The sequence below is a fragment of the Mauremys reevesii genome, linkage group 2 (assembly GCF_016161935.1).
Source record: "Mauremys reevesii isolate NIE-2019 linkage group 2, ASM1616193v1, whole genome shotgun sequence".
NCBI classification, from domain to species: domain Eukaryota; kingdom Metazoa; phylum Chordata; order Testudines; family Geoemydidae; genus Mauremys; species Mauremys reevesii.
The window spans coordinates 286,250,999-286,277,141 of NC_052624.1; the positions used below are offsets into that span (position 1 = coordinate 286,250,999).

General features: G+C 61.3%; 2 protein-coding genes across 12 annotated transcripts in view; both read right to left on the reverse strand.

Moving 5' to 3' along the window:
* Positions 1–5,874, reverse strand: part of WDR97 (WD repeat domain 97) — a 61,800-nt gene extending 55,926 nt beyond the window's left edge. For 9 of the 11 annotated variants that reach the window (XM_039525447.1, XM_039525451.1, XM_039525448.1 and 6 more), the window contains exons 1-7: positions 5,818–5,874; positions 5,185–5,300; positions 3,872–4,017; positions 2,584–3,167; positions 1,826–1,947; positions 850–1,513; positions 328–476 (exon numbers count right to left, since the gene is read on the reverse strand). In XM_039525447.1, coding sequence (XP_039381381.1) covers positions 328–476; positions 850–1,513; positions 1,826–1,947; positions 2,584–3,167; positions 3,872–4,017; positions 5,185–5,233 — 1,714 coding nt within the window. In that variant the 5' untranslated portion in view covers positions 5,234–5,300; positions 5,818–5,874. Of the gene's footprint in view, positions 1–327; positions 477–849; positions 1,514–1,825; positions 1,948–2,583; positions 3,168–3,871; positions 4,018–5,184; positions 5,301–5,775 lie in introns of all 11 variants that reach the window. The other 2 variants (XM_039525444.1, XM_039525443.1) reach the window with 2 other exon arrangements.
* Positions 5,875–8,102: 2,228 nt separating this feature from the next.
* The window catches only part of MAF1 (MAF1 homolog, negative regulator of RNA polymerase III), a 30,366-nt gene continuing 12,325 nt past the window's right edge, over positions 8,103–26,143 (reverse strand). The window contains exons 2-8 of the mRNA XM_039525465.1: positions 21,309–21,452; positions 16,101–16,229; positions 15,373–15,538; positions 12,576–12,697; positions 11,914–12,033; positions 10,904–11,023; positions 8,103–10,577 (exon numbers count right to left, since the gene is read on the reverse strand). Of these exons, the coding sequence (XP_039381399.1) occupies positions 10,556–10,577; positions 10,904–11,023; positions 11,914–12,033; positions 12,576–12,697; positions 15,373–15,538; positions 16,101–16,229; positions 21,309–21,391 (762 nt within the window). The 5' untranslated portion in view covers positions 21,392–21,452 and the 3' untranslated portion in view covers positions 8,103–10,555. The remainder of the gene's footprint in view (positions 10,578–10,903; positions 11,024–11,913; positions 12,034–12,575; positions 12,698–15,372; positions 15,539–16,100; positions 16,230–21,308; positions 21,453–26,143) is intronic.

Genomic DNA, 26,143 nt, shown 5'->3' on the forward strand with positions numbered 1-26,143 from the left:
TGGGGATGGGGAAACGTCCTGCCCACCCCCAGGATGGGGGATGAGGGACACCCTCCCAGGCCGCGCCCAAGGCCCATGGACTCTCCTACTGACCCCTCTGCTCTGCGGTTCCCTCCCTCTTAGCGACTGGGGTTTGTGAGCTCTGTGGCTTGTGAGCTCTGTGGCAAGGACCCTGCCCCCTGTCCCCTGTCCCCTGTGGCCCCATCCATGCCATCGCTGCACAGGGAGGGCTCTGCCCTCCAAGGGCTCTGTGGGGATCCCTGCCCCGGTCCGGCGGTCCCTGGGGGTGCACAGAAAGCCCTGCTGCCCAGCGCTCAGCGCACTCACCAGCTGAGATGATCCAGGTGTCCAGGGGGTAGGCAGCCAGCGCGGTCACCCGCTCCGAGCCGTGGGCCTCCACCTGGCACTGAACACGCCCGGTGAACCACTGGAGCACGCAGAGCGAGCCGTCCTCCTGCCCCAGCACTAGCAGGTACCTGTGGGCAACGCACATCACCCGCGGCACAGCTACAAACTACCACAGCCCCACAACAGCGAACCCACCGGACAGGCTGGGGCTGCAGTCACCGGGAGCTGCCCCCACCAGAGCTCCTGCCCCGCCCCCCACTGCACCCCCTGCTAGGAGAGGCTGGGACTGGAGCTCCCGCCCAAGCCAATGCTCCTGCCCTGCTCTCCGCAGCGCCCCCTGCTGGGAGAGACCAGGGCTGGGGTCACCAGGAGCTCCCTGCCCCAGCCAGTGCTCCTGCCCCGGACCCCACAGTGCCCTCTGCTGAGAGCTCCCCGCCCTGCTCCCCGCAACGCCCCCATCTCTGAGGGGCTGGGGGGAGCGGTGCGGGGTCTAATCCTCACCTGTTTTTGTCCTGCAGCTTTAGCGGGAGCTGTGCCCAGGCCTTCTTGTCCCCTTTCTGCTCCACGATCTCCTGCCACTGGGCATAGGCCTTCTCGGGGTCCACGAGGTGGCTGTAGAGGAGCAGGCAGCAGGGCCGTGCCGACTCGCTCCAGGGCGCCACCATCTTCTTGACGCTCATGGGGTTGACGGCGGTGTTCACCCTCAGGAGCTGGCCCAGCTCCAGCAGCACGAACAGGGTCTCCTTGGGCAGACAGTAGGCCACCTCCACGGCCTGGCAGGGCCTGTCCAGCAGCAGCGTGGAGAGGATGCGGCCGGTGTGCGCGGCCACGAGCCGCACGGTGGAGTCCTGGCACACGCACACAGCCCGCACCGGGAAGCTGCCCACGGCGCTCAGGTCGACGGTACAGAGGCGCGTCACGGCAGCACCCAGCCGGGTATGCAGGGAATAGAGCTGGTTGACCTTCCAAAGGTCCATGGTGGAGCCGGTCAGCGAGACCACGTACCCCCCCTCCGGGTGCGTCTGCAGCTGCTCCACCACCTCGGCCACATGCACTTCGTCCACCTGGTCAATGGTCTGCAGGTTCCAGGTGCGAATGGTGCCGTCCTGGGAGGCAGAGAGGATGAGGGGCCCCTGGGGGTAGATGGTCACAGCAGTCACAGGCCCTGCCGGAGAGGAAAGGAAGGAAGGCAGAGTCAGAGCAATGCCCAGGCTGCCCAGTGTGGGGCGCTGCCAGTCTGAGGGGCAGGTTTGCTCCCAGACAGGAATCCCCAGTTGAGGGCCACATGGGAGCCAGGGAGTAAGTCTAGTATGAGGGCAGCCCCCTCCCCCATCTCCAGGGCTGGGCAGGGGGCAGAGGGGTCGGGTGCAGCCCCCGGGCAGCAGAGTCTCTCCCTGCAAGGCAGGGGTCTGCGGCGGGGACCAGCAGCTTCAGGCAGCGCCCCAGGTGGGGAGGGTGCTCAGCCCCCCAGCCTCACCAGTGTGTCCCACGAAGATTGTCTGGATCAGCCACTTCTTGTCCCAGACCTTGATGGTGGTGTCGCGGGAGGCTGTCACTACGCACGCCCCCGCCTCGCAATAGGTGATGTCAGTGATGGCCCTGGGAGAGAGGCAGCCATGAGGGCTCCTGCCAGCTCCGCCCAGGGCACCAGCGCCAGCACAGGCAGGTCACCCCATGACTGCACAAGCCCCGGGGCACATGGCAAGTTGCCCAGGTGGCTGGGCCTGGGGGCACAGACCTGGGGGCCTGGCAGGGCTTTCTCAGCTGCAGTGTCTACGAAACGCCTGCCCCACCACCCAGGGATGGGCAGGGAGGGCTCGGAGAAGGTCCCACCGCCTGCCCCAGCCAGGGCAGGGGCAGCAGCAGCAGCTGCCAGCGCAGCCCTCCACCCGGCAGCGCGTGGGCCCGTCTCACTTTACGAACATAGAGACGAGAGCAGCCTCTGAACGTGAGCTTCAGAGAGACCAGAGGTCCCAGCATGCACTGGGGAGTCCTGGCGGTGACGCACAGAACTGGCCAGCCCCATCTGTCCACACGCCCATGCCAATGCTGGGCACAGCTAGTGAGGGAGGGGAACCCGGAACCCACCCAGCGCCTCCTGCCCGTCCCCTCCCCATGGAGCAGCAGCCCAGGGCCCAGGAGCATGAGGTTCCCTAGGGTGGATGCCGGCCTCTTTCTTCACTGGGACACCCAGGGCTGGCAGGGCAGCTCCCCACTCCTTAGAGCAGCTGTCACCTGTTGTGAAGGTCCCTCTGGAAGGTCAGTAGCTCCCCCTGGGAGATGTTGAAGGCAGCAACCCCGGTGTCGCAGGCAGCAAAGCATGTCTGGGGGACGCCGGTGTCCAGGGCCAGCCGGGTGAAGGTGTCGCGAGGGGACAGGCCCTGCTGCACGGTGGCCTGGCACTGCAGCTGGCGGAATCCATAGCGGAAGGCCCAGATGGACAGGCTGCCCGCTCCAGCTGTCACCACCTGATTGAGCTCTGGGCTGTAGCAGCAGCAACGGATGCCATGCGGGGCCAGCACCTTGGAGAGGACCTCGAAGGCTGGGCCCAGCACCTGCAGGCTGCCCTGGTCCCAGGCCACGTACTTGTTGACCTGGGTGGCGTACAGCAAGCCCACGATGGGCTCCGGGGCCTGCGTGCCGTGGCTGAGCCAGCCATCCTCCTTGTGCAGGTGGAGCTGGCTCTCCGCGTCCAGGACCACCAAGAGGCTGGCGCTGCTGTTGTAGGCAACGTGGCGCACGGGCTGCGGGAAGCTGAGGTGACGCAGGTGCTGGAGGCCGTGGGTCAGCTGGGCAGGCTTCAGCTCTTCCTTCTTCATCTGCCAGGAGGAGGAGGAGTCACACGGTGCCACGACCCACTGCCCTCATCGCGCTGCTCAGCAGGTAACTCGGCATAGGGCAGGGCTGGCCCCCAGGCTCCCCAGGGCCACTCGGGGACCGCAGGTCCCAGCATGTCCTGCTGCATCCCGAGTCGAGTGGAACGGTGCAGGCTGGTGCCCGATGGCTCCAGGGGGAGGGTGGTCGCGGTGCGATACACACTGACGGGGCACCGGAGCACCTGAATGCTGCGGGTGATGTTTGCGTATCGGGTGGTGTCAGGCACCTCCTGTCACGTGCCCGCTGCAGGAGAGCAGACACTGATCACATCCTGCTGCTTGGGGCTTTAGGAGCCAGCAGGAGAAACCTCCAGGGAATGGCCTTTGGGAACATTCAGTCCCGGCTCCAGGGCAAAGCTAGCCTGGCTCAGCAAGAAGCTGCGTGGGGAGAGGGAAGCGTGGGGCCCTGGCGAGGGACTTCTGGGCTCAGCTGCTGCTCAGACATGGCTCCACGGGCTGCAGAGACGGCCGGAGTTTGGGTCTAGTAGAATGAGGTGAGCAAAGATCCCGATGGATGCGCCGCCAGCAGGCAGGTGTGGTAGTGTGAGCGTGGCCTGGCCGGGGTCAAGCCATGCTTGGCACCGCCCTCTCCTGCGCCTGCAGGGACACCAGGCCTCAGGCTGCCCCTTCCTTCCTCCACCACATACCTTCTCCGTAGCGGCCCGGATGCCCCCCCGGAGCAAGGCCCAGAGCCGGTGGGCGCTTGTCAGCTGGGTCTCCTCCCTCGCCTCCGGCAAGGAGCTCCGGTGAGGCATGGTGCTGGGATTGGTGGCCACCCCTGTTGAGGCCGCTGCTGTGGAAAGACAGGCTGGGAAACCCCCTCCTCATTCATTCAACCCCCCCCCCTCGGTGCCCATGCAGCTCCTTATGACGAAATGGGACTGTTCTTAATGTTTCCTCTGAATACTGTGTGAGTGCCTCAGTTTCCCCTATGCATTAAAAGTCTCCATTGTGCATAAATGGCCGACACTCTGTCTCCTGGCAACAAATGGTTGGGGCCCTTCCCCCGTGTAAGGGGATGGCTAAAGTTGAACAAAGAGATCAGGTGACCTCCTGGCCTGGGAAAGAGACAAAGGCCAGAAAGGAGGGGCTGGAGGGGGTGTCAGTTTCAGGCTGGCTGGGGACGAGGAGTGAGGGCAGATGTGGGGGTCTGGCTCGCTGGGCCCCAGAATGGACCTGGCCAAGGGGTCCGGTTCGCTTTACCTACAAGCTCTGTTTTAGCCCGTGTTCCTGTCATCGAATAAACCTCTGTGTTACTGGCTGGCTGAGAGTCACGTCTGACTGCGCAGTGGGGGGGCAGGACCCTGTGGCCCCCCCAGGACCCCGCTGGGGGGACTCGCTGTGGGAAGCGCACGGAGGGGCAGAGGATGCTGAATGCTCCAAGGAGAGACCCAGGAGGTGAAGCCGTGGGAGCTTCTTGCCCTGCAGACAGGCTGCTCCGAGGGAGAGGAGGCTCCCCAGAGTCCTGCCTGGCTTGGTGGGGACAAGTTCCAGAGCAGCGCCCGGGGACTCCGTGACACCCCCATCCCCCAGTACAGTGCTCACGTGCCTCCTGCTGTCCCTCTGCCTCGCACCAGGCCCAAACCCTGCTCTCACCACTACCGAGAGAGGGCCGAGGCCCAGGGAAGACTCCAGGCAACGGCTGGGAAGAGGCGTGTGCAGGGGACATCTGACCGGTGCAGCAGGAAGGTGGCACAAACACACCTGCCCCCGTGGTGGGCACAGGGGAGGCTCCGGTTCAGAGGGACCCAGCTCTGTGCTGGGAGGTTGCTTGGCAGCTGTGGACAGAGGGGGCATTGGCTGCATCCTCCTCTGGCACTGTCTTGGCCATGGACAGCGCCGGCAGAGACGCAGCCGGGTCTCGGAGGAGGCATGTTGGGGGGCAGGGCAGCCAAAGGCCAGTGGGCGACAGTGGGCACCAGGAGGAGGTGGGGGCGAGGGCAGCGACGGAGCAACTTACAGCCACTGTCCTGCGATTCCCATTGCTCCGCCATGGCTGGAAGCAGCATCTCCTCAGGTCAGGCCGTCGGTGCCTCGGCCCCCCGCAGGCGGCTCTGCCAGGCCACCCACAGGGCTCTGAGGGGCGAGAGGGAGCCCATTGCTGAGCTCAGGACGGTCCCTCCTGCCTAGAGGTGGCACTGGCAACCCCCCACCCCAGACAACGCTGCCCCCAAGCCCCTCCCCAGCTCACTTGGGGCCCTGGCAGCTCAGCGCCTCCCCACCCCCATTGATCACTCGCCAGCACGTGGGGCACTGGGTCCCCTCTAACCCACCTGCCTGGAGCAGCCCAGGCTCCGGCTCCCTGCATGGCAGCCCCTCCCTGCCAGGGATGCTCAGAGCGGGGCAGCCGGAACCCCCTGCGCCCCACAGGTGCCACCCCCCGAGGCCAGACACCCGAGCTCCTCCCACAGCCCCCAGCTCCCTGACGCCCCACAGGCATTTTCCCCACCCCCCTCCAGCCAGGCACTGAAGCTCCCCCACAGCCCCTGCAGGTGTGACCCCCCCCACACCAGATGCCCAAGCCCCTCAGATTCAGGCCTCGCTAGCTGACCCTGCCAGGCTGCAGGCCCCAGGAAAGGCCAATGCCACCCACCCTGCACCGGCGGGCAGAGAGCACCCGGCGCACCCAGTGCTGGGGAACGGCAGGTCGCCGTGGAGACGGTTCTGTTTACAGCCAGAGGATTTGGTAGCGCTGAACGGCTGGGCCAGAGCAGAGCCCGCGGGGGCTGCAGGGGGGGCTCAGTGGCTGTGGGTGCTGCAGGGGGGGGGGGTGTCAGTGCCTCAGGTGTCTGGTGGGGGGGGTGTCAGTGACCATGGGGTTGGGGGGGGGGGAGACATGGGCATCTGGCCTGTGGGGCAGGGCTCAGGCATCTGGCTTGTAAGGTCTGCAGGCACTTGGGGGGGGGGACTTGGGTGCCTGGCCTAGAGGGGTGAGTGCTGGTGCTGGAGGGGGGACCTAGCCTCCAGCCTGGGGCAGTCCCTGCAGGGGCTGGGGGAGCTATGAGCGCACCCACGAGGATGAAGCTGGGGGGTCTGGCCAGGGGTGGGGGAAGTCCCTTTGGCTCCCCCCTGCAGGGGGACCCTCCCCCACTCGCTGAGGGCACCCCACTCGCAGGCCCCCTCCTCCCCTGGCCTGCTGTGCTGGCACCAGGGCAGCTATGGGTCCCCCTCCTCGGGAGGAAGGACTTGCTCTGGGGAGGGGGAGCCTGGAGTAGCTGGCGCTGCCCCCCCCCCACCTTGCCCACTCCCTAAGGCGTGGGACACAGGGTGCTTCTCCCACCTCAGCCCATGGCAGAGGACCCACCCTCACAGAGCCCCCCGCCAGGCCTGCGGAGCCGGCAGCCAAGCCCTGATCCTCATGCGCCCCCCGCCCCCCAATGGGCCTGGGACTCTGCTCTTTGGGAAGGCCCCTCACTGGCATCAGTGGAGACCTGCTGTGGAGCCCTGACCTCCTACCAGTCCCAGTCCCTGGCTGCCATTCGAACAGGAATCCAGCCCTGGGCCCAGCGCCTTTCAGCCCCTCGCTGCTGAGACATTGGCTGCTCTGGGGCAGGGGAGATAGGCAGTGCCGGGGGGAGCTAGGCCCCGGCTCTCACAGACCCAGCAGTTATGGGCTGTCTGAGGGCTCTGCAGGGCAGCAGCTGGACACACAGCAATGATCACAACCATTCCTCCTGGCCGCAGAATTGAGGACGTGCCAGGGCCTGGCCTGCACAGCCACTCCCACGCCTCCAGCACCCCAGGGAGACACCCCACACCAGATCCCCACTTGAAGAAGCAGAGTCTCCTCCCTCCTCCCAGCCAGCAAGGAAAGCGTCAGACCCAGCTCCGAGACCCTGCCCACTGCGCTGCTCCCATCACCGCTTCCACGACCAGCCTGGAGCCGACAGAGAGCACGCCACATTCTGCACCAGCTCCCCTGGCTGGGGCTCAAGCCCCTGACACGCACACCAGGGAGTCCCATCCTGGGCAGACACCAGCTGCCTATGGGCTTAGAGCCTGTGCTGGGACCAGGGGGGCTGGATCGTATCCACCTGGAACAGAACGGTGGCATGGGGCTGGCTGCACTTGCAGAGCTGCTTGTGCCTTGAGACCACTGCCTAGACCTGTCCCCCAACGGCCCACAACTGGTCACCCCCTGACCCCTGCACTTCCCAACCCCCCCCTCCCCCCAATCCTCCTTCCATCCGCACATGGCAACTAGGGAGGGAACCAGAGAAGCAGCCAGCCAGATGGGAAGGGGGAAGATTAACATTTGCAAACATGCCCCATTTGTGCTCTCCACTGCTGCCCCCCAGGCTTGGGAGGAGCTTCTGGTAACAGCCACAAACCTACCTGTCCCCCTCCACAGCCCTCCTGGCACCATGCCGACAAACCCTGACAAGGGTTGGGCTGGGGTGTGTGTGTGTGTGAACCCACTGCTTGGCTCAGTGAGTGCCTGGCCAGCTCCTGCGGGCAGCTTGTTTTACACACAAACTGCAAGCTCTGGGCCGGTTGTACAGCTCCTGGCAACGGGGCCCTGGGGCTCCCAGCTAGAACGGGGAAAGCAGCCCCGGGGGAGCATCTGCAGAGGTGAGGCAGGACGCAGGCGAAGGGGAGGACATGGTGCAATTGAACATTCAGGCTGACTCTCAGAAGGCTCCTGAGTGCAGGCTGGGGCAGGGGCTGTGCAGGGCGGGGTGGGGTTAGCGAGCGCAGAAGGGATACTCGTGGCTGTGGAGAGACGGCCATGGAGGAAGAGCTGGGAACCCGCTGAACAGCAGGAAGGCTGATTTTAACGGCCAGCACTGTTCTGGTACCGCCCCTGCTGCCAGTGAAGCCAGCAGTGCCTGCCCCGCCCTTGCAGAAGCTCCCTCGCCCAGCGCCATGGACAGGGTGTCAGTCACAGATAAACTTTATTGGTGTAACGATACATTGCTATGCAGTAAAGTCAAACCTCACAGGGACTTGAACATGAAACTGGCCCCAGCTCCCTTCCCCCGTGTGCAGGACACTAGAGGCACAAGCTCTTGAAGCAGCGCAGGGGGACAGCAGCTGCGCCCTCCCCTTGGAGCAGGGGCGCCCTGCCAAGAGGCCAGCTATGCACCACTTGGGCCAGTGAACAGAGGGGCGAAGGCAGGCGCGGGAATGCCAGGTTCTCGGTAGCCAGGCTGGGATCTGGTCCCATGGTTCCTGGCCAGGGCCCCCTCTCAGCCATGGCTACGGGTCATATTTGCCCAGACTGAGTGACGCTGTGGAGCTTGCTGTGCTCACCAGCCCTCTGCCCGGGCACCCCTGCAGAGACACCCATGCAGGCCATGCTGAGCATATGGCAGGAGTCTGAACTGCCCTTCACCCTGATGGCCAGCCATGGCACGGCTCAGAGGCAAGCCCGGCTCTTCCACGAGCCCCCAAATGGTGCGAGCTCGAGCCAGAGCCGAGCTGAGGCTGTGGCGCCCTAGCAGGGATGGTCAATGCACATGGTTACAGCCATGGCTCCCAGCGCTAGGGAGAACGGCCTCCTTAGGCTACAGGTGGGTAAAACGGGACGCTTTGACATAAGGTTCCCCTCCCCCCATCCTCCACTGGCCAGCAAGGCCCCCAGGCACACCCTGCCGGCTCAAGGAGGCAGATGGATCCTGCCAAGACAGCTCTTGCCAGCAGTGATGTAGGGGGACCTGCTGGCCCTTAAAGCACTGATCTGGGCAGATGTGCTGAGCTGACCGTTGAGAAATGCCCACGGAGGATGGGTGAAGGGGAGGCTCTGGGGGCAGCTGGCAGCCCCTTGGCTGGGCAGGCAGGGTTCTCTAGCTGTAGGGAAAGCTATGGCTCACCCCAACGCCGTTCCTGGGGCAGATTCCGGCAGTGAAGAGGGCTGGGTGACGAGCGAGCTCCGGTGGATGAGGCTGGTGCATGGGCCAGCAGCAGAACCAGGGGCCGCTACAGCTCCCTCTGCAGGTCTGAGGCTGGCAGGGCACAGCTCCACGGGAAAGCTCCTGGAGCCCTCCCCGGCTGGCTGAGATCTAGGGGCCCTGACTGCGCTGGGCTGGCCCCTCCCCACCGTGCCTCCGCAGCAGAGAAGTTGGGCCCAGACCCTCTGCCAGCACATCTCCACTAGGGGTTTGCAGCTATCCTGGTGCAACATCCCGGGGGGGGGGGGGGGAGAGGAGGCCAGAGGAGGAGCTGCAGGGACCTGGGCCTGGTGCTGCTGCCCTCTGCAGACCCCATGCTAGTGCCAGGTCCTCCCCACAGCCCTCCCATGTGCTCCAGTGCCCATGAAGAGCCGGCTGCTCTGCACCCCCGTCCTGCTTTGGCCCGGGGACAGCGTGTACTCATCCCTGGGGGCAGGGGGGAGCCTGGCACCAGGCCCAGCAGCCTGCACTAGGAGGGCCAGTGCTAGGGAACTGGCCAAGGGAGACAGAGGGGAGGATGCAGTTAAACCGGAGCATGAGTCAGAGTCAACAGGGCTGAGCTCCCAAGACGAGCCTAGGGAAAGAGGCTCTGCAGCCCTCCTGGAGAGTGGAGCAGGCTCCCAGCAGCCATCGCCACCCACCCCATGCGCATTCTTGCCAGGCTGATGCCAAAAGTCATCTGTGGTTTAAAAACAAACCAACCAACCAGCCCCGCTGGCCTCAGCTCCAGCTCCCAGCCAGTTCGTTTGCACAGGGGAGCAGCACTCAGCATGGGGCTGCAAGGCGCCTGCTACAGCCTTGGAAAAGAGCAAACTGAGTCTGTGAGGTGAGCAGGAGCCAAGCAACGCCCCCAAAACAGGGAGCAGGCCAGTGACGTGGGGGGAGGGGCGGGTCATCAACAGTTCTGAACGAGGAGATCCAGGAGGTGAGGATGCCCTGCCCTGCGCCCTGCTGCTGCTATGGCCGGACGGAGTTTGCTGGGTCGCCATTGGTAAAGGGAAGTGCCCGAGGAGCAGCCTGCCCTGCTTCAGAGCCAACAGGACAGGACATCAGTGCAGCCAGCAGATCAATTCCTAAAGTGCATTGAAGCATCTCAAAGGCCCTGCACAAGCGTCTGGCGAGCCGGAGCCCAGGCCGGCAGTGAGAGCGTGGCCTCTGCTGACCAATCACGCAGCACGTGTCTGGAGGCAACGGGCTTTTGGGCAGCACCTGCAGCTGGAGGACATCTGCAGCCCAGAGGCACCAGCGGCTTTCCACATGCAGGGCTGTGGGGCAGGTGCTGGGGCACTCCGGAGCCCCCGGCGCCAAAGAGCAGAGCAGTGCTGCAGGCTCTGTGCAAGGGGTAGTTCACATAACAGCCAGGGCTGGCCCATCCTCGATGCTGATGGACTGGAGACTGGCTCAGCAGGGCTGAGTACTTCTTGGAGCTCATCTGGACACTCACATGCAGATAACCTGCACCCTGCAAACAAGCACAGCTGTCACAGCTCTGCCCAGAGTCTGCCCAGCATGCTTTGGGAGAGCACAGCTGGCTGCAGCTGAGCCGGGCACCCCGCCCCTGGCGCACGCCAGCTGGGGCTCCGCAGAGACTGGCCAAGGCCAGGCAGTCTCAAGTCCCTCTCAGAAGGGGTGACACCTTCACAAGTTTCAATTCAACAGGGCCAGGCCCTGTGCTCCCAATGCCCACCAGGGCTAGAAGCTCTGCTCTCATTACCCATGACTCTGTGTGCAGTCACCAGCCAGGATCCCACCCCACGCGGCACATCCCTGCCAGCCGAGCTCACACACCTGTCCTCCTCGATATTGCTGCTTTCCTTGTCATAGGCATCCATGCTCCCCTCCTGGTCTTCTTCACCGAGATCCATGTCCAGCTCATTCCCTGACTCCGAGCGAGGGTACGTGGACCCACTGGAGAGACAAAGGGCAGCAGTGAGCACCAGCCAGCTCCCCACAGCTAAGGCACAGCCCCATCGGCACCAGTCTAAGGCACTGGCCTCCTGTTCAGAATCCTGCCTGCGCTGAGCAAGGGCTCCCAATCCGGCCAACTCAACCCCCCAGCGAGTGGAGGGAGGAAGGGCTGGCTGCAGGGACCCTCCCTGTGGGAGGCCAAGCGCTCATGCCATTTAGCAAAGGGAGGGTCAGGCTGCCAGGCGGACGGCTCCCCTGGGGCAATGCCCTCTTCCCAGACAGCTTCAGGGGAGCCACGTGCAGCTGCAGCCATGTGAACTGGCACCTGTGGCTCCCATCCACTGTACGTCAGTTTGGAAGCGAAGCTGTATGCTGCAGGCAGATCGAAGGGGCCTGGCTGCTCTGGGAGAGCCGTGCTCCCCTCTCGCTGGCTGGGGAGGGGAGCGGGGTGCAGCATTCCCTCTACGTTTTCCCACCCATGTGCGGAATGAATTGTGTCATGTGCACCTATATGGAGGTAGTGTGTGACACGACCCTGTGTGACATCACCTCATATTGGTGCTCATAACAAAATTCACATGGGGGGGGGCTGAGGAGTTCAGAGCATGGGAGAGCGCTCAGGGCTGGGGCAGCGGGTTGGGGTGCGAGGGCTCCATCTGGCGGTGCGGACTCTGGGGTGGGGCTGGGGATGAGAGGTTTGGGGTGCAGGCTGCCCTAGGGCTACGGTGGGGAGAGAGGGCTCCCCCCAGCTCTCTCTCCCCGTGGCAGCACGGCCGCGCAGTTTACAGGGCAGCTCTAGCTCAGGGCACTGCTGGGGGCCGGGGGCTCCCCCCCCCCAGGAAGCACTGCTTTCAGACAGGTCACACTTCCCCGCAGCCCTGACGCCTGACCTGATGGAGCGGCAGGTGAAGAAGACAATCCTCTTCAGCCTCTTATTGTAGAAGAAGTAGTTGAAGGACCAGAGGCTGCCCTCCTCGCCGAACGGGTCCGAGTCCAGGTCTGGGTTGTAGCTGCGAAACCAACAGGGGAGGGGTGAGAAACGCCCTGCCTACAGCTGCCTGGGCAAGAAGGGCTCCCAGCACCCAGACTCTCACTCAGTCCAGGCAGAACCGACCCTTGGCACCTGGTGGGCAGAGCACAGCACAAATGGTAAAGACCCAGACACCTCCCCAGCACAACCCGCAAGGCAGGCAGACGCCAGGATCAATGTTGTGCAGGGAGACACTGAGGCAGACTGTTAGCCCACCGGGCCAGCAGCCCCAGGCAGAGTCAGCTACCTCAGCAGCAAGCTCATGGTGTGCCCGGGGGGTAAGGGGAAGGCATGGGATCGTCCCTTTTATCTGCCTTGGCAAAGGGACCCCTAGAGGCAGGCCAGGCCAGCATTGGCAGGAAGTCCCCCACATCCACGACTGGCCACTCTCCATGGGCCCAGCCTTGAGGAAGAGCCCCTGCCCTGTACTCCCCAGCGGCGCATGGCCTGGCTGCTCCTATGCGGAGCGGGCTGCTCTGGGGCGTGGGGCTGCCCTATGCTGAGTGGGCAGGCAGAACAGACCTGTAGATGTCACACTCCGAGAGACAGATCTCCTCATCCACAGCATCCCACAAGTGAGGCTTCAGGGCTTTGAAGTCCTCCCGGACCGCTGAGAACAAGCTACAATTCACAGCATTCACCACCTGGAGGAGACCGAGACACACGGGAGTCAGGACCCTGCAGCTTTCCAGAGCGAAGCAGGCAGCCCCTCCCTGTGGGACAGGGCCCAGCTCCTCTGCTCTGGGGAGGCCAGACGGGAGGGTGGGTTTGGAACACTGGCCGGCCCCGAGGGCAGGGCCAGATTAACGCAGGGGCTTTAGGGGCTGCAGCCCAGGGCCTCGGGCTAAGGGGGGCCCTGCAAAAATAAATCCATAGTTAGAGAGAATTCAGTGGTCACCAACCCCAATCGACTGGTCGATCCTGGAGCCTCTGCCAGTCAGTCGTGATCTCTGGGCCGCTAAAAGTCCCGCAGTGCAGCAGGGCTCACGCAGGCTGTCTGCCTGCATGCCATGGCCCCAGGCCGCTCCCAGAAGTGTCTGGCTGCTGGCGCATCTCTGCAGCTCTGGGTGCTGCCCCTGCCCCCAGCACTGTCCCTGTGGCTCCCATTAGCTGGGAACCAGCCAATGGGAACTGCGGGGGTGGTGCTTGCAGGCAGCACACTACACTGTCCCCCTCCCCCCAGGGGTGTGCAGAGATGTGCCAGCAGCACCACGGGGCCATGGCATGCAGGCAGATAGCCTGCCTGAGCCCTGCTGCACCACCGGCCAGGAGCCGCCTGTGGTAAACGCCTCCCAGCCGGAGCCTGCACCTCGCACCCCTTCCTGCACCCCAACCCCCTGCCCCAGGTCAGAATCCCCAGCTGCACCAACCCCCCTCCCCTCGCCCTCTTCTGCACCCCAACACTGCCTCAGCCTGGAGCCCTCTCCTGCACCCAAACTCCCTCCCAGAAAGAAACAAATTTAACAGCTGTTCTGTTCGGCTCTTTTGAATTAACAACTATGTTCTACATGTTTTAAGACTGAAATGTAACCACAGAACGGCTTTATGTGAATTAAAAGGCAAGTTTAGTGCAGCGATTATAGCCGCGATGCCAGAATTGTCATAATTTTGTTTTAAATCAGGAAAGAGCTTTGAATACAGGGGCCCCACACAATTCTAACAGCCCTGGGACAACAGGAGAGTTAATCCGGCCCTGCCCAAGGGCTCACTCCTCTGAGCGGGAAGGAGACGTCGTTTCCCATGGCGCACGCGGGAGGCGATAAGCTAACAGCTTTGGCAAAACCCTCATTAGTCACCCAGCCCTGCCCATGAAGGGGAAGCTGCTGCCAGGGTACTCTTGGGATGGGAGATGTGATGAAGTGGGGCTGTTCTTAATGTTTCCTCTGAATACTGTGTGGGTGCCTCAGTTTCCCCTATGCATTTCTTAAGGCTCTAGGTGGTGGGATAAGGGGGTGAGATTGTTGCAGAGCAAAGCGCCAGTGCACATAAATGGCCGACACTCTGTCTCCTGGCAACTAATGGCCGGACCCTTCCCCCCTGCAAGGGGATGCTAAAGGTGGGGGAGAACAAAGAGCTCAGGTGACCTCCTGGCCCGGGAAAGGGACAAAGCCCAGAGGAGGGGGGGCTGGAGGGGGAGTCAGTTTGGGGCTCGCTGGGGATGTGGAGTGAGGTGCAGACTTGGTTGTCTGGCTCACTGCCCCCCAGAGGGACCTGGCTGAGGGGTCCTGGTTGTACCTACACGCCCTGCTTGGGACTGTGTTCCTGTCGTCTAATTAACCTTCTGTGTTACTGGCTGGCTGAGAGTCCCGGTGATTTGCAGGACGTGAGGGTGCAGGGCCCTGACTCCCCCACACTCCGTGACAGGAGGAAAAACAGGAGTCTAATGTAGAACACAAGTGTGTGTGTGGAACAGATGCAGAGCAATGGGCACGCAGCGTTAGATTCAGGGAAAACGTGTGGAGAAGCAGGAGAAATGCACTGTGGGGCAATAGAAGCAGAGGTGGGGTGGTTGGACCTGCCACAGGATCCCACAGGCGCCAGTTCACATGGCTGCAGCTGCACGTGGCTCCCCTGAAGCTGTCTGGGAAGAGGACGTTGCCCCAGGCTGAGGAAGGAGGCCTCCCGCCAGCAGGCACGGCTCTGGGCACCCTCCTCTCAGTCAGGATGGAGCTCTGCCCTCTCCTCAGTGTGTGTCTGGAGAGCTGGGCAGGGAAACCCACAGTCTGGGTGGCTTTCAAAACACTGGAAAATGCTCAAACCCAGCCCCTGCCTCTACCCAACTAACACCACCACCAGACCTCCCCCGCACCACAACTCCACCACTGTGCAACAACCCAGCCCAGCCGGCACAGCCTGGGGAAGTCAAAACCCCACCCACAGGCACAGCGTCCCCTAAAGGAGAAGGGCCTGGCAGGCCGTGGAGCCTGGCAGGGGTTGCTGATTTTACATGGGAAGTGCTCAGATTCTGTGGTGACGGGCAGCAAGACAGATCCTGACACCCTGTGTGGGACGGGGGAGAACTTCGCTCCAGGGGCTGAGGGCAGAAGGGGAGGGTGTCTCACTGGGGGGTGGGTCTGGAGGTAGCAGAGCATCTCACAGGGAAGGGTCTGGCTGCAGCCCCTCTCGGAGCGGGTGGGCCTCAGAGAGCTAAACCCCGCTGGCTGGATCCCTGGGGTCCTTCACCACAGCGAGCTGGAGGGAGCCCCGTCTCGGCTGCTCTCAGAAGGGCCCTGCCAAGCTTCACGGAAAGGAGCACTCGGACCCCAGCCAGCAGGGGCTGCTGGCTCCCGTGCAGAGTTGGAGGGAGCCCATCCCGTACCCAGTTGAGGCTTGGCTCCCTGCTGAACTCGTGGCTCTTGGCAGCACTGAAGTCGTAGTCGGGCCGGAAGGACTCGTTGAGGGTAGCGATCAGGTAGAAGAGGGTCTTGCGGCTGCACTTGTCACTCAGGGGCCCCTCCTCGTCTCCACTCTGACTTTTACTGAGCCTGCACACACAAGACAGCTAGGCAGGCAGCTGCTACCGCTGCCCAGGGGCAACACACCCGAGGGAGGCCCCCGGCAGCCCCACCCCACACCCTGGGACAGGAATCCTACGGAAACCAGCCTCAGCCCCAGAGATATTGCCAGAACCCAGTGAACAGGCCCCAGGATGGCACACTGGCAGGGAGACGGCCCTAACCAAATGCACACACAGTACAGGAGGGAATGCACACGCACACCCACCTTAATCCAGGGGCAGCTAGAGGGCGCAGCTTGACATGACAGAGCCCTTCACCTGCACAGAGGGCTGGCCTGGGAGATCACCAGTCCCAGCATGCACTGCTGCATCTCAGCCCCTGAGGCTCGGGAACAGAGAGCTCTAACCCCAGGCTGCCTGTCCACATTGGGGTGAGGCCAGCTGCAATGCATGGGGCATCCTGGGGCCACCACCCCTCCCTCAGCGGGCTCTTGCCCCAGCCCATTGCCACCTCTTGTGCAGGGCCCCATTGAAGCATGCAGAAGTCCTGTGCCACCCCATGCCCGGCCCAGAGTGGAGGGCTGACATACCTGCTGGGGCTGATCCCCGTAGTCTGAGGGGGTGACAGGGCTTCAAGAACGTGTGGCTGGCCCTCCTGGCAGAACTGCTTGAACATGTGCTTGTCATCGCCAGCCATCTTACATGAGTAACTCTCGATCCTGCAGAGAGACAGCCCCGAGTGTGACGCCCGCCGGGGAGCAGTGCAACAGGCCCCTGGGCCCACGCCTGCTCCTCAGAACAAGCAGGATAAGCGAGAAGCGGAGGAGCAACGCTGGGTGCCCAGCCCCAGCGCAGACAGAGATCACCCCTCACAACACCGGCACTGAGTGCTTGGAAAGGACAGGCCAACAGGAGCAGAGACATGTCCAGTACAGACACAGGGGGTTGGAAATCCCCCAAGGCAGCTGTCCTGGCTCTGCCCAGAGCTACAGGGACTGCGGTTTCAGAGAGAGATAAATGTGAACCCCACAGCACCCTGCAGAACTGGCTGCCAGGGCTGGAGCATGCATGGGGGAGGGAGGAGTGGTGGGTTGAACAGGATCCAGCAAATATTCTCCACAAACTCTGACCAGGAACATGCCCACGAGCTGTTCTAAGGAGCTCCTGTGTGCCCCGGCGCGCCCTCCGCCCCGCCCCCTGGCCTGCCTTGCCAAGGGTACAGAACGAGGGGCAGGAAACCCAGCTGATCACTGCAGCATCCGGATCAAAGTAGGGTTCTGCCCACACCAGGGAGTTTGCCTGCTGCCAGTAACATTGTCAGAAAAGGGCTCCCCAGCCAGTGCTGGAAATGATTTGATGGCCACGCTGCACCCAGGACTGAGCCACCCCGCACACACCTCCTCCAACAGGCTCAGTCCCTCTGCACTGGCAACTAGCCAGTGTTACCTCTGCTTCAGGGGCATGATGACTGACCAGCCATTGCCACTGACCTATCGGTTCCAGGTGCAACAGAGCAGACGCGCCGGGCAGGGCCCCTCCACTCTTGGCTGGAACCCCCTCCTGGGAGAGCTTGTGGGTCCTATTCCCCAGGTTCAGCTCAGGTGAGGGGGAGGGCTAGCTCAGTGGTTTGAGCATTGGTCTGCTAAACCCAGGGTTGTGAGTTCAATCCTTGAGGGGGCCATTTAGGGAGGGATGGAGGGAGAAACCACCACACAGTCAGGGACAGTACTTGGTCCTGCTAGTGAAGGCAGGGGGCTGGACTGGATGACCTTTCAAGGTAGATAGGAGTGGCAAGGAGGCATCGCACAGCTCCCTGCGCATGGACCTGGGCTCTGCTGAGCCCACCCACGTCTTCCCAGCAGAAGGGGATGCTTGGGGGAGGCAGGAGTGCAATGGGGGAGGAGCACCGAGACAACCCAGGGAGACGGAGGAGGGGGCTGGCCTGGCAGCAGCATGGGCATTTGGTCTTGCTCCCTGGCCCAGCTGAGGCTGGAGCACTATGGAGGCAGCCAACTGCCCCAGGGCAAAGAGAAAGAGACCTCTGATGGGCTCAGGAGGCTGCCAAGCCCCCTGGGGCAGGGGGAGCTGCTTTGTGGTGCCACACGGAAGAGGGGAATCGATTTGGAGCCCATTCTTCCTCCTGCGCCCCACCCCCACTCAAGAGAGGAATTAACAGGCTATGGTCAGTTCAGAAATCAGTCTCAGGCCAGGCCTACGCCAATAAAATTAGATCTTAGCAACACTGCTCCAGGCTGCGAAGCTTTTGTGCCTGGCATGCTGTAGTTAGGTCGGGCTAACGTCTGGTCAGGACCTGGAAGAACTCTCCCATCGACCTAGCTACCACCTGTCAGAGGGGGATTACCTCTAGGGAAGTGTTCATGCCAGGGCATGGCGGGCACAGCTGCAGTGCCCTGACTGTGCCGTTGTAGCAGCTGCCGCTGTGTAGACATGGCCTCAGAGACATGCCGCTGCCAGGGCCCCAACACTGAGATCAGTCACACCTCACATGTTCCTGGCTCCCACACGCCACTCCTTCCTGTTTGCCTTTCTATTGTGTGTGACAACAGGCTAGGCAGTCTCACTTCTGTTTCTTGCCACTTCCTGGATGTGGTGTCTGGGCTCAAGTGGGGTGGGGGAAGGGTAGTTAGGCAGACTCATCCACAGTCATCTGTTCATGGACACATTTCTATAGGCCCCCCTAGAAATCCTGGGCAGATGTCCCCCCGGCTCCCCTGTGAATGAGCTGCCCACACTGACAGCGTCACTAGAGCAGGGTAACTGCAGCCTCCAGTCAGTTACAGCCAGGCCTGCCAGGGCTCCGAGACGCTGCCCAGGAGGTGAGCGCGAGCAGGAAGTGTGCTACTGGGGCTTGCAGCAGGATGCGAGATGGTTTGCAAACCCCGACTCTTAGACTGCGCTCTCAGTTAAACCAAATCCACACGGACTAAGCCTTTTGGGAAGGGCAGGCGACCCAGCCCAGGGCAGGGCTTTCTCCGTCCCAACTCTGCAGCATGTGCTCCACCAGCAGCATGGACAGAGGCAGAGAAGACAGACATAGTTCTGTCCAGCTCCCATGGCCCTCACAATCGGCTTGAACAGAAGAATGCAATCACACTTCCCAAAGGACAGCAGCAGCCTACACTACAGGATACACAAGTGCTGCTGGCCCCAGGGTCACACTGAAAAAGAAGTGGGGATTGGGGCACGTTCTGGGGAATGTCTGCAGCACCCTCTCGACCACTCAGCCCTTCTCTGGCTGCTGTCAGCCAAGAATGCCAGCTCTTTGTGAAGTGCTCGAAAAGCTCAACGCCAAGAGAGCATGTGGAAAACACGCACACGCACCATGCCTGGGTGAGCTGGGAAATGGATTCACTTCAGCCTTGTTTCTCTCAGCCAGCGAAAGCAGGAACTGACCAGGTCAAGCTAACCGGGTTTCAATGCCATTTAAAATGCCCTAAGCACGTGTTCGGGTTCTGCAAGGTGCAGTTTCATTTCATTGGTGCGTGCTCCAATACAGACACAGCCTGAGCCTGGGCTGGGGCCTCATGTGTGAGCAGCCCGGCCACAATCAGAAACAGACTGTGTGATGGAGATTCTGAGCAAACCTAGCCTGCCAGGCAACGCCAGCCAGCCCCACAGTCAGTCAGAGCTCGACTCCCAAACATCACGTTCCTGGCCAACTACGGGTTTCAAATAAAGCCCAAAACCTGGAACGCCGATTCAGGAAACTCCCCAAATGATCTCAGCTCACCCCCTGCGAGACTGGCTGGAGTCCTCCTCGGTCCAGACAGAAAGGGAATCACCAAGCCCACAGAGAGAACCAAGGTCAGGACTGGCAATGGAACTCAGGAGTCCTGACTCCTAGCTCTTTGCTCGAACCACTGAGCAATCAATGGGGAAGCAACGCTAGCCTGCTAAACAAAGGGGCACGTCACTGTCAGACACCCACTAGCTGTGGGTGAGGGGCACTCTCCTGCCCCCAAGCTGACCCCTCGGGCCCGCAGCACTGACCAGGGAGAAGCCCATACAGAGCTGTGGTCTGGCTGCTCTGTCCTAGCGGTCTACAACTGAGATTCCTACCAGCTTAGATGCCCTAGGCTGCTGTAAGGATGAGCCTCTGCTGGGCCCAAAGAACTGCCACCACCTCCTCCTGTTCCACATCATCACTGTCCTAGCACAGGCCTTGCACAGCTCATGCTCCACAGCTGGGGGGGGAGGGGGGGGGGTGATGAGCACAAGCTGGTCCAGCTACTGTCTCAGCCTGGTCACACTTGTGCAGCCGCCCGAGAATGGATTCTCGCGGCTCAGAACATCCTGCCTGGAGAGCAGACGTCTCTTCACAACACAGACACACCAGACTGGGGGTAAGTGAATCTCTCCAGTGGGCGGAGCAACGCAAAGGGAGGAAGTGTACAGGGCCAGTGAGAGCACAAGAACCAGAGCCTGGGAACCCACGGGCACTGACCTACGCCCACCCCTACACTGCAACCCCACAGCTTGCATATGTGCTGCAGAAACCTCCACCCAAGTGTCTAGCACCCAGGTCGCTGCTCATAAGCTTGGAGAGGAGGTGGACTGGCACCTCTGCTCTGTCTTCCCCACTCCCACAGCTAGATGGGGCTCCAAAAGGAGACACCCTGGGGCTAGAACACAGGTGCTCAGGCTGGCCTCTGCTGACCCAATGGCCAGCGAGTCCTCAGCTGGGTGGCCTTGGAGCACCTTCCAGCCACTCTCCCAGGCTAAGTGGTGAGAGGCCCAGCCAAGAGTCTCACATCACTGCTGTTTACGACTCCTGTAAACATGCCTGGAGAGCAAGCGTGGGATGTGCCCGGCCTCCTTCCTAGCTTTCCTCCAACAGGAGCAGGACCTCCCAGGTCCAAACAGCAACACGTTGGCAGGCAGGGGCACTAAGGACAGGGGAGCACAGCGGTAGCCTTTTGTTCCCACATCTGGGATCCCTAGAGCAGGGGTAGGCAACCTGCGGCACACGAGCTGATGGTCAGTGGCACTCACACTGCCACCGGACCAGGGCACTCTGCATTTTAATTTAATTTTAAACGAAGCTTCTTAAACATTTTAAAAACCTTATTTACTTCACATACAACAATAGTTTAGTTGTAGATTATAGAGAGAGACCTTCTAAACACGTTATAAGGTATTATCGGCACGCCAGACCTTAACTGAGAGTGAATAAAGGAAGACTTGGCTCAGCACTTCTGAAAGGCTGCTGACCCCTGCCCTAGACAGAGATGGAAGGCTCAGCCTAGAGGCACCGGGCCCTGCTCTGCAGCATGCGTGTAAGGTGGGGTGACTGACTCCCTTCCCCTCCCACCCACTCAGATCAGAAGCAATTCTGGTAGGTGGGACTGTCACTGGGAGCGGAGGTGACACTGCCTAGGGTGACTGTGGAGAGCCTGGGAGCAGGCAGCTGAGCTGTGTGTGCCCCGAGACCCCAAAGCCCATGGCAGGTTGGAGCTTCCCAGACCGCTGGGCAGAGGCAAAGAGCTGTCAGGTCTACACCGTCTGTTCCGCCCCTACCCCCACCAGCAGCGATTGCTTGGACAGCACCCATTCGATGCTCTCCCACTCACCCATGTCAGTACAGTGCCTAGTGCCTTGGTGACACTGGGGGGCTCCCTCCCAGCTGCTCCTCAGCTGAATAGATCTCACTGCCAGAGCTATCAAGCTTGTTTGGCCCCCGGGGGAGGGGGGGGGACTTTCTGCGCCACAGGAAGGGCACAAAAAGAGGTGGCTCAAGTCCCTGGGGAAGCACAGCAGGAAGCTTTGATAACACTCACCTGCCAATGATGTGAGCATCTCCCGTCTCCACTGTCAGCTGAGAGTTTATTGCTTCAAAACTTGAGTTCTCTAACAGCTTCATTGTCCCACCTTCGGCTCCAGAGCGACTCCCAGTGCCACAGCTGCTGCAAAGCTGGTACTGCCTAGCACAGAGAGACAGGGTCTATCAGCTGCCCATCCCAAGAGCAGCACAGCAAGACTGCAGACAAGGCGAGAAGGGCCCCGATTCCTAGTGAGCCCAGCAGAGGGCTCGGAGGCCAGCCCCTGAAGCATGGAATGGGTTTGGCTAGTCTGTGCTGCTTTATCACCCCGCTGCCAAAGACAGGGAGGGGCGGCAGCGGTCAGGAGGCAGACACCCTGCTAAGCGGGGAGAACAAGAACAGATCTCACATTCCTAGGAAGGAGCCAGGCAGCCTCCCAGGCTAACCCCATTGCACACTGCTGTATCCCACTCCCAGGTGACTGAGGTACCAGCAAAGGGCAAGCTGCCCTGCAGCTCTCCACACCCACCCACCCAGTGTGCCAACCTCATTCCCACCCCCTAGCAACGGGCTCCTTGCCAGCACCCAGAGCTTACACTCCACAAGGGGGCGGGGGTATAAATTCCCCCTTCAGACCCTAAGGCCAGTTCTCCCACCCCATCCCACAGGAAGTCATTTCCTCCAGTTCAGCGAGAGTCTGTGCTTTGTGAAGCTACCTCGGAATCGCTCAGCAAATGGGACCTGTTCCACCCAATGCTCAGATGTGGTCTCCCCACCTCAAAAAAGATATTCTAGCACTAGAAAAGGTTCAGAAAAGGGCAACTAAAATGATTAGGGGTTTGGAGAGGGTCCCATACGAGGAAAGATTAAAGCGGCTAGGACTCTTCAGCTTGGAAAAGAGGAGACTAAGGGGGGACATGATAGAGGTATATAAAATCATGAGTGATGTTGAGAAAGTGGATAAGGAAAAGTTATTTACTTATTCCCATAATACAAGAACTAGGGGTCACCAAATGAAATTAATGGGCAGCAGGTTTAAAACAAATAAAAGGAAGTTCTTCACGCAGCGCACAGTCAACTTGTGGAACTCCTTACCTGAGGAGGTTGTGAAGGCTAGGACTATAACAGCGTTTAAAAGAGAACTGCATAAATTCATGGTGGCTAAGTCCATAAATGGCTATTAGCCAGGATGGGTAAGAATGGTGTCCCTAGCCTCTGTTTGTCAGAGGGTGGAGATGGATGGCAGGAGAGAGATCACTTGATCATTGCCTGTTAGGTTCACTCCCTCTGGGGCGCCTGGCATTGGCCACTGTCGGTAGACAGATACTGGGCTAGATGGACCTTTGGTCTGACCCGCTACGGCCGTTCTTATGTAACATAAGAATGGCCAGACTGGGTCAGACTAGGGTCCATCTAGCCCAGTATCCTGTCTGCCGACAGGGGCCAATGCCAGGCGCCCCAGAGGGAGTGAACAGAACAGGGAATTTCATGACAAGTTCTCCCTGTTTTAAAGCACCACGCTGTCACATAAAGGAGTCCCCTCCTCTCTGGGGCGAAAGGTTCTTTTATTATTCTCTACAGAGGCAACATTGCAGCTAAACAAATTCACCTCCATGCCCAACAGACCAACCCAAGTGACCACTGGGCACAAACCGAGGACAATGCTTTCATCATGGCCGAACCACCAGCCCAGGCGAACATCTGCTCCCAAGTATGCGCCCATCCCTTGCACAAAGCAGGGCTGCAGGAATTTTTGCACCAGGACAGCGTCCTGTGCCTAGACACTGCCTGCACTAGGACCCCAAGGGAGAGGGTCCTCACAACCAGCCCTGCAAAGTCAGAGGCACAGTGAACCCTCCCATGCTCACCTCACCCCAACATCACCACAAATGACTGAAGAAACAGATTTGAAGGAATCACTTTGCCAATCATGTGCTGCCCTGGCAGCCCCCATTCACCATCTGCATCAGCAGCCTCCCTGGTGCCCCCAGTGGCAGTTCACACACAAGAACATCCCCTTGTTCACAGTCCCCAAAAGGCTCCCGTATGCATCCACACTCTGCCTCAAAGAGTAGACCCCCCACCCCTGCACCAACCCGATTCCCAGACACCGGTGCTTTTCAAACCGCGAGTTGTGGCCCAGTACTGAGGAATGTCAGGCACTGGGTCGCGGTGGCTCTGGTCAGCACCGCCAACCAGGCCCTTAACAGTTCCATCGGCGGTGCTGCCCGGGTAAAGCAGGCTAGTCCCTACCTGTTCTGACACTGCGCTGTGCCCCAGAACCGGCCAGCAGCAGGTCTGGCTCCTAGGCATGGGGGCCATGGGGCTCTGCACGCTGCCCCCACCCCAAGCACCAGCTCTGCACTCCCATTGGCTGGGAACTGGCCAATGGGAGGAGATGTGTGGGAGGGGGTGCCTGTGAGCAAGAGCCATGCAGAGCTGATTGTGTGTCTCCCCTAAGAGCTGGACCTGCTGCTGGCTGCTTCCAGGTACAGCGCGGTCTGCGGTGCCAGGACAGGCAGGAAGCCTGCCCTAGCACCCCTGCTGCGCCACTGACCGGGAACCCCCAGAGGTTAGCCCACACCCCAATCCCCTGCCCCAGCCCTGAGCTGCCCCCAAATCCAGAGCCTCTTCCTGCACCCGAAACCCCTCATCCCTGGCCCCACCCCAGAGCCCTGACCCCCTCCTGCACCCCAAACTCCTCATCCCAGGCCCCACTGCAGAGTCTCCACCCCCAGCCCAGAGCCCTGACCCCCTCCCACACCCTGAACCCCTCAGTCTCAGCCCGACCCTGCAGCCCTCACCCCCACACCACAACCCTCTGCCCCAGCCTTGCGCTCCTCCCACACCTGAAACCCCTCATCACCAGCTCTGTTGGGTTGGAGGCATCAACAATTTTCTTCAACTGAGTCACCAGAAAAAAAAAGTTTGAAAACCACTGCCATACACCCAACTCCCCAATCTCCATCCATATGCACTCATCAGCACCTCCATCCCTGTCTCCAGCTTCTCCGCACCCCTGCAGCCACTTGGTGCCCATGAACCACATGCAGCCCCCAGATTCTCAGAGACCCAGACATCATGCCCCTATTTTCTCCACCCCATACTGGTGCACCCCACCCCCATTCCCTGCAGCGCCCGGCGCAGTGGGAAGGGCAGTGGACAGTCCCCACCTCCCGAGAGGTGTCTCTGATGGAGGCCCCCAGCCTTGCTGCCCCCACTACAGCCCCCCTCTCTGTCCTGGCTCCGTCCCCCGTCTGGCTTCAGCTGTAACCAGCCAAAATGCTCCTGGAAGTGGCAGGGCAGCCCCAGCAAAGGGCCTTGGCTCCAAAATTCGCTCCCTATGGGGCCTTTAAGGGCACATTCCTAAGGGCCTTTGGTTGAGATGGCAGCTGGAGAGGGCTCTGGGTCTCACTCCTCAGTGCTGCCAGACAGACCCTATTTCCATCTAGGGCAGTTTCACCCCGGATGGGCTATGTCTGAAGTATATGGACTTTGTTAGACTCAGTGAGGGGATCCCCAAAATCCCTGCTGGCTACTAAGGAGAAGTCCCTGCTCAAGAGCCCTGTGCCCCGCCCTCTCTCCAGCTGGGGCCTGCTGCACCATCCTGGCCTGTAACAGGAGAGGTTGTAAGCAAGCAGCAGCAGGGACATGCCAGGGCTTTCGGGAAGCAGTGTTCCCTTACAGGACTACTCTGGGAGGCAGGGCCATGCCACTGCCACAGACACAGGGAGCCAATCTGGTTTCAGATAGGAGTGGCGGAGATAAGCCCTTGCAGAAACGTCCTTGGGAGCAGGGAGGGGACTGAAGGCCAGCTGATAACAGAAGTAGTTAGGTGGCTGAGTCCATCCCAGGCTCCAGGGACGGAAGTGAGCTGCAGAGGACAAGTGCCAGGCTAGAGAACCCACCCAACCAGCAAGGTCAAAGGGAGATCAGCTGCGCGCTGCCTGCAGGCCCAGCCAGGCTGTGCCACACTGAGAGCACTGTGGCTGCTGGATGATCTTTCCCGGACGTAACCCAGAGGGGACCACCACAGGCACATGCTGGGCGCACTGACATGCTGAGCAGCCATCTGAGTGGCAGCCTCAGCATTAGCCACGCAACCCTGCGCCTGCTCCCCCAGACAGCCCCAATGGAGCCTCAGTCCCGGGGACCCTGCAAGGAACAGCCAGCCTCCAGCCCCGGCATTACAGGGAGCCACAGAGCACCAGGATTAGGGAAGGGCAACAGGTGGCCTCAGTGCAGACACTCCAGGATGCAGCAGACGCCCTACAGCTCCCTGCCCCACACTAATGCTGGCTACCCAGCAGCTAACAGCCTCCCAAGGTGGGGTGGGGAACTCTCGCAGACTCCCCTTACCGTGACAGCTGCTACCTACACAGGGGCCAAGCCAGGGCGGAAAACGAAGTCCCCAGGAACCCCAGTTCTTCCTTCTGACCCCCTGGATTCCCAGACTTGCCTCTTCAGACTCACGTGGATGCAGCCACCCCATCAGTCCCTGACAGGGGGAACCCTGCATTTCCCAGCAGTGCCTGGATTGGTCCTACCTAAACTCTTCCTAATGGTGCCAGTGGAGCTCGGGCAAGAGAAGAAAGGAACGAGCCCCTGTGGAAGGGAGGACAGACTTCCAGGTGGAGAGAAAGCTGCTAACTGAGCAGGAAGCACCAGAGCTCTAGTGACCACAAACATTTACACTGGTCTGGGACTAGTTTGGTCCCTGGCTCAACAGGGGTGAAGCAGGAAAGGGAGCTCCCCCATCGCTCAGCAGCACCATCTCGGGGAGAGTCACAAACCACGGCACATGCTACATCATGGTTCAGATTGCGGGAGCACCACCCTGACTGTCAACCCCA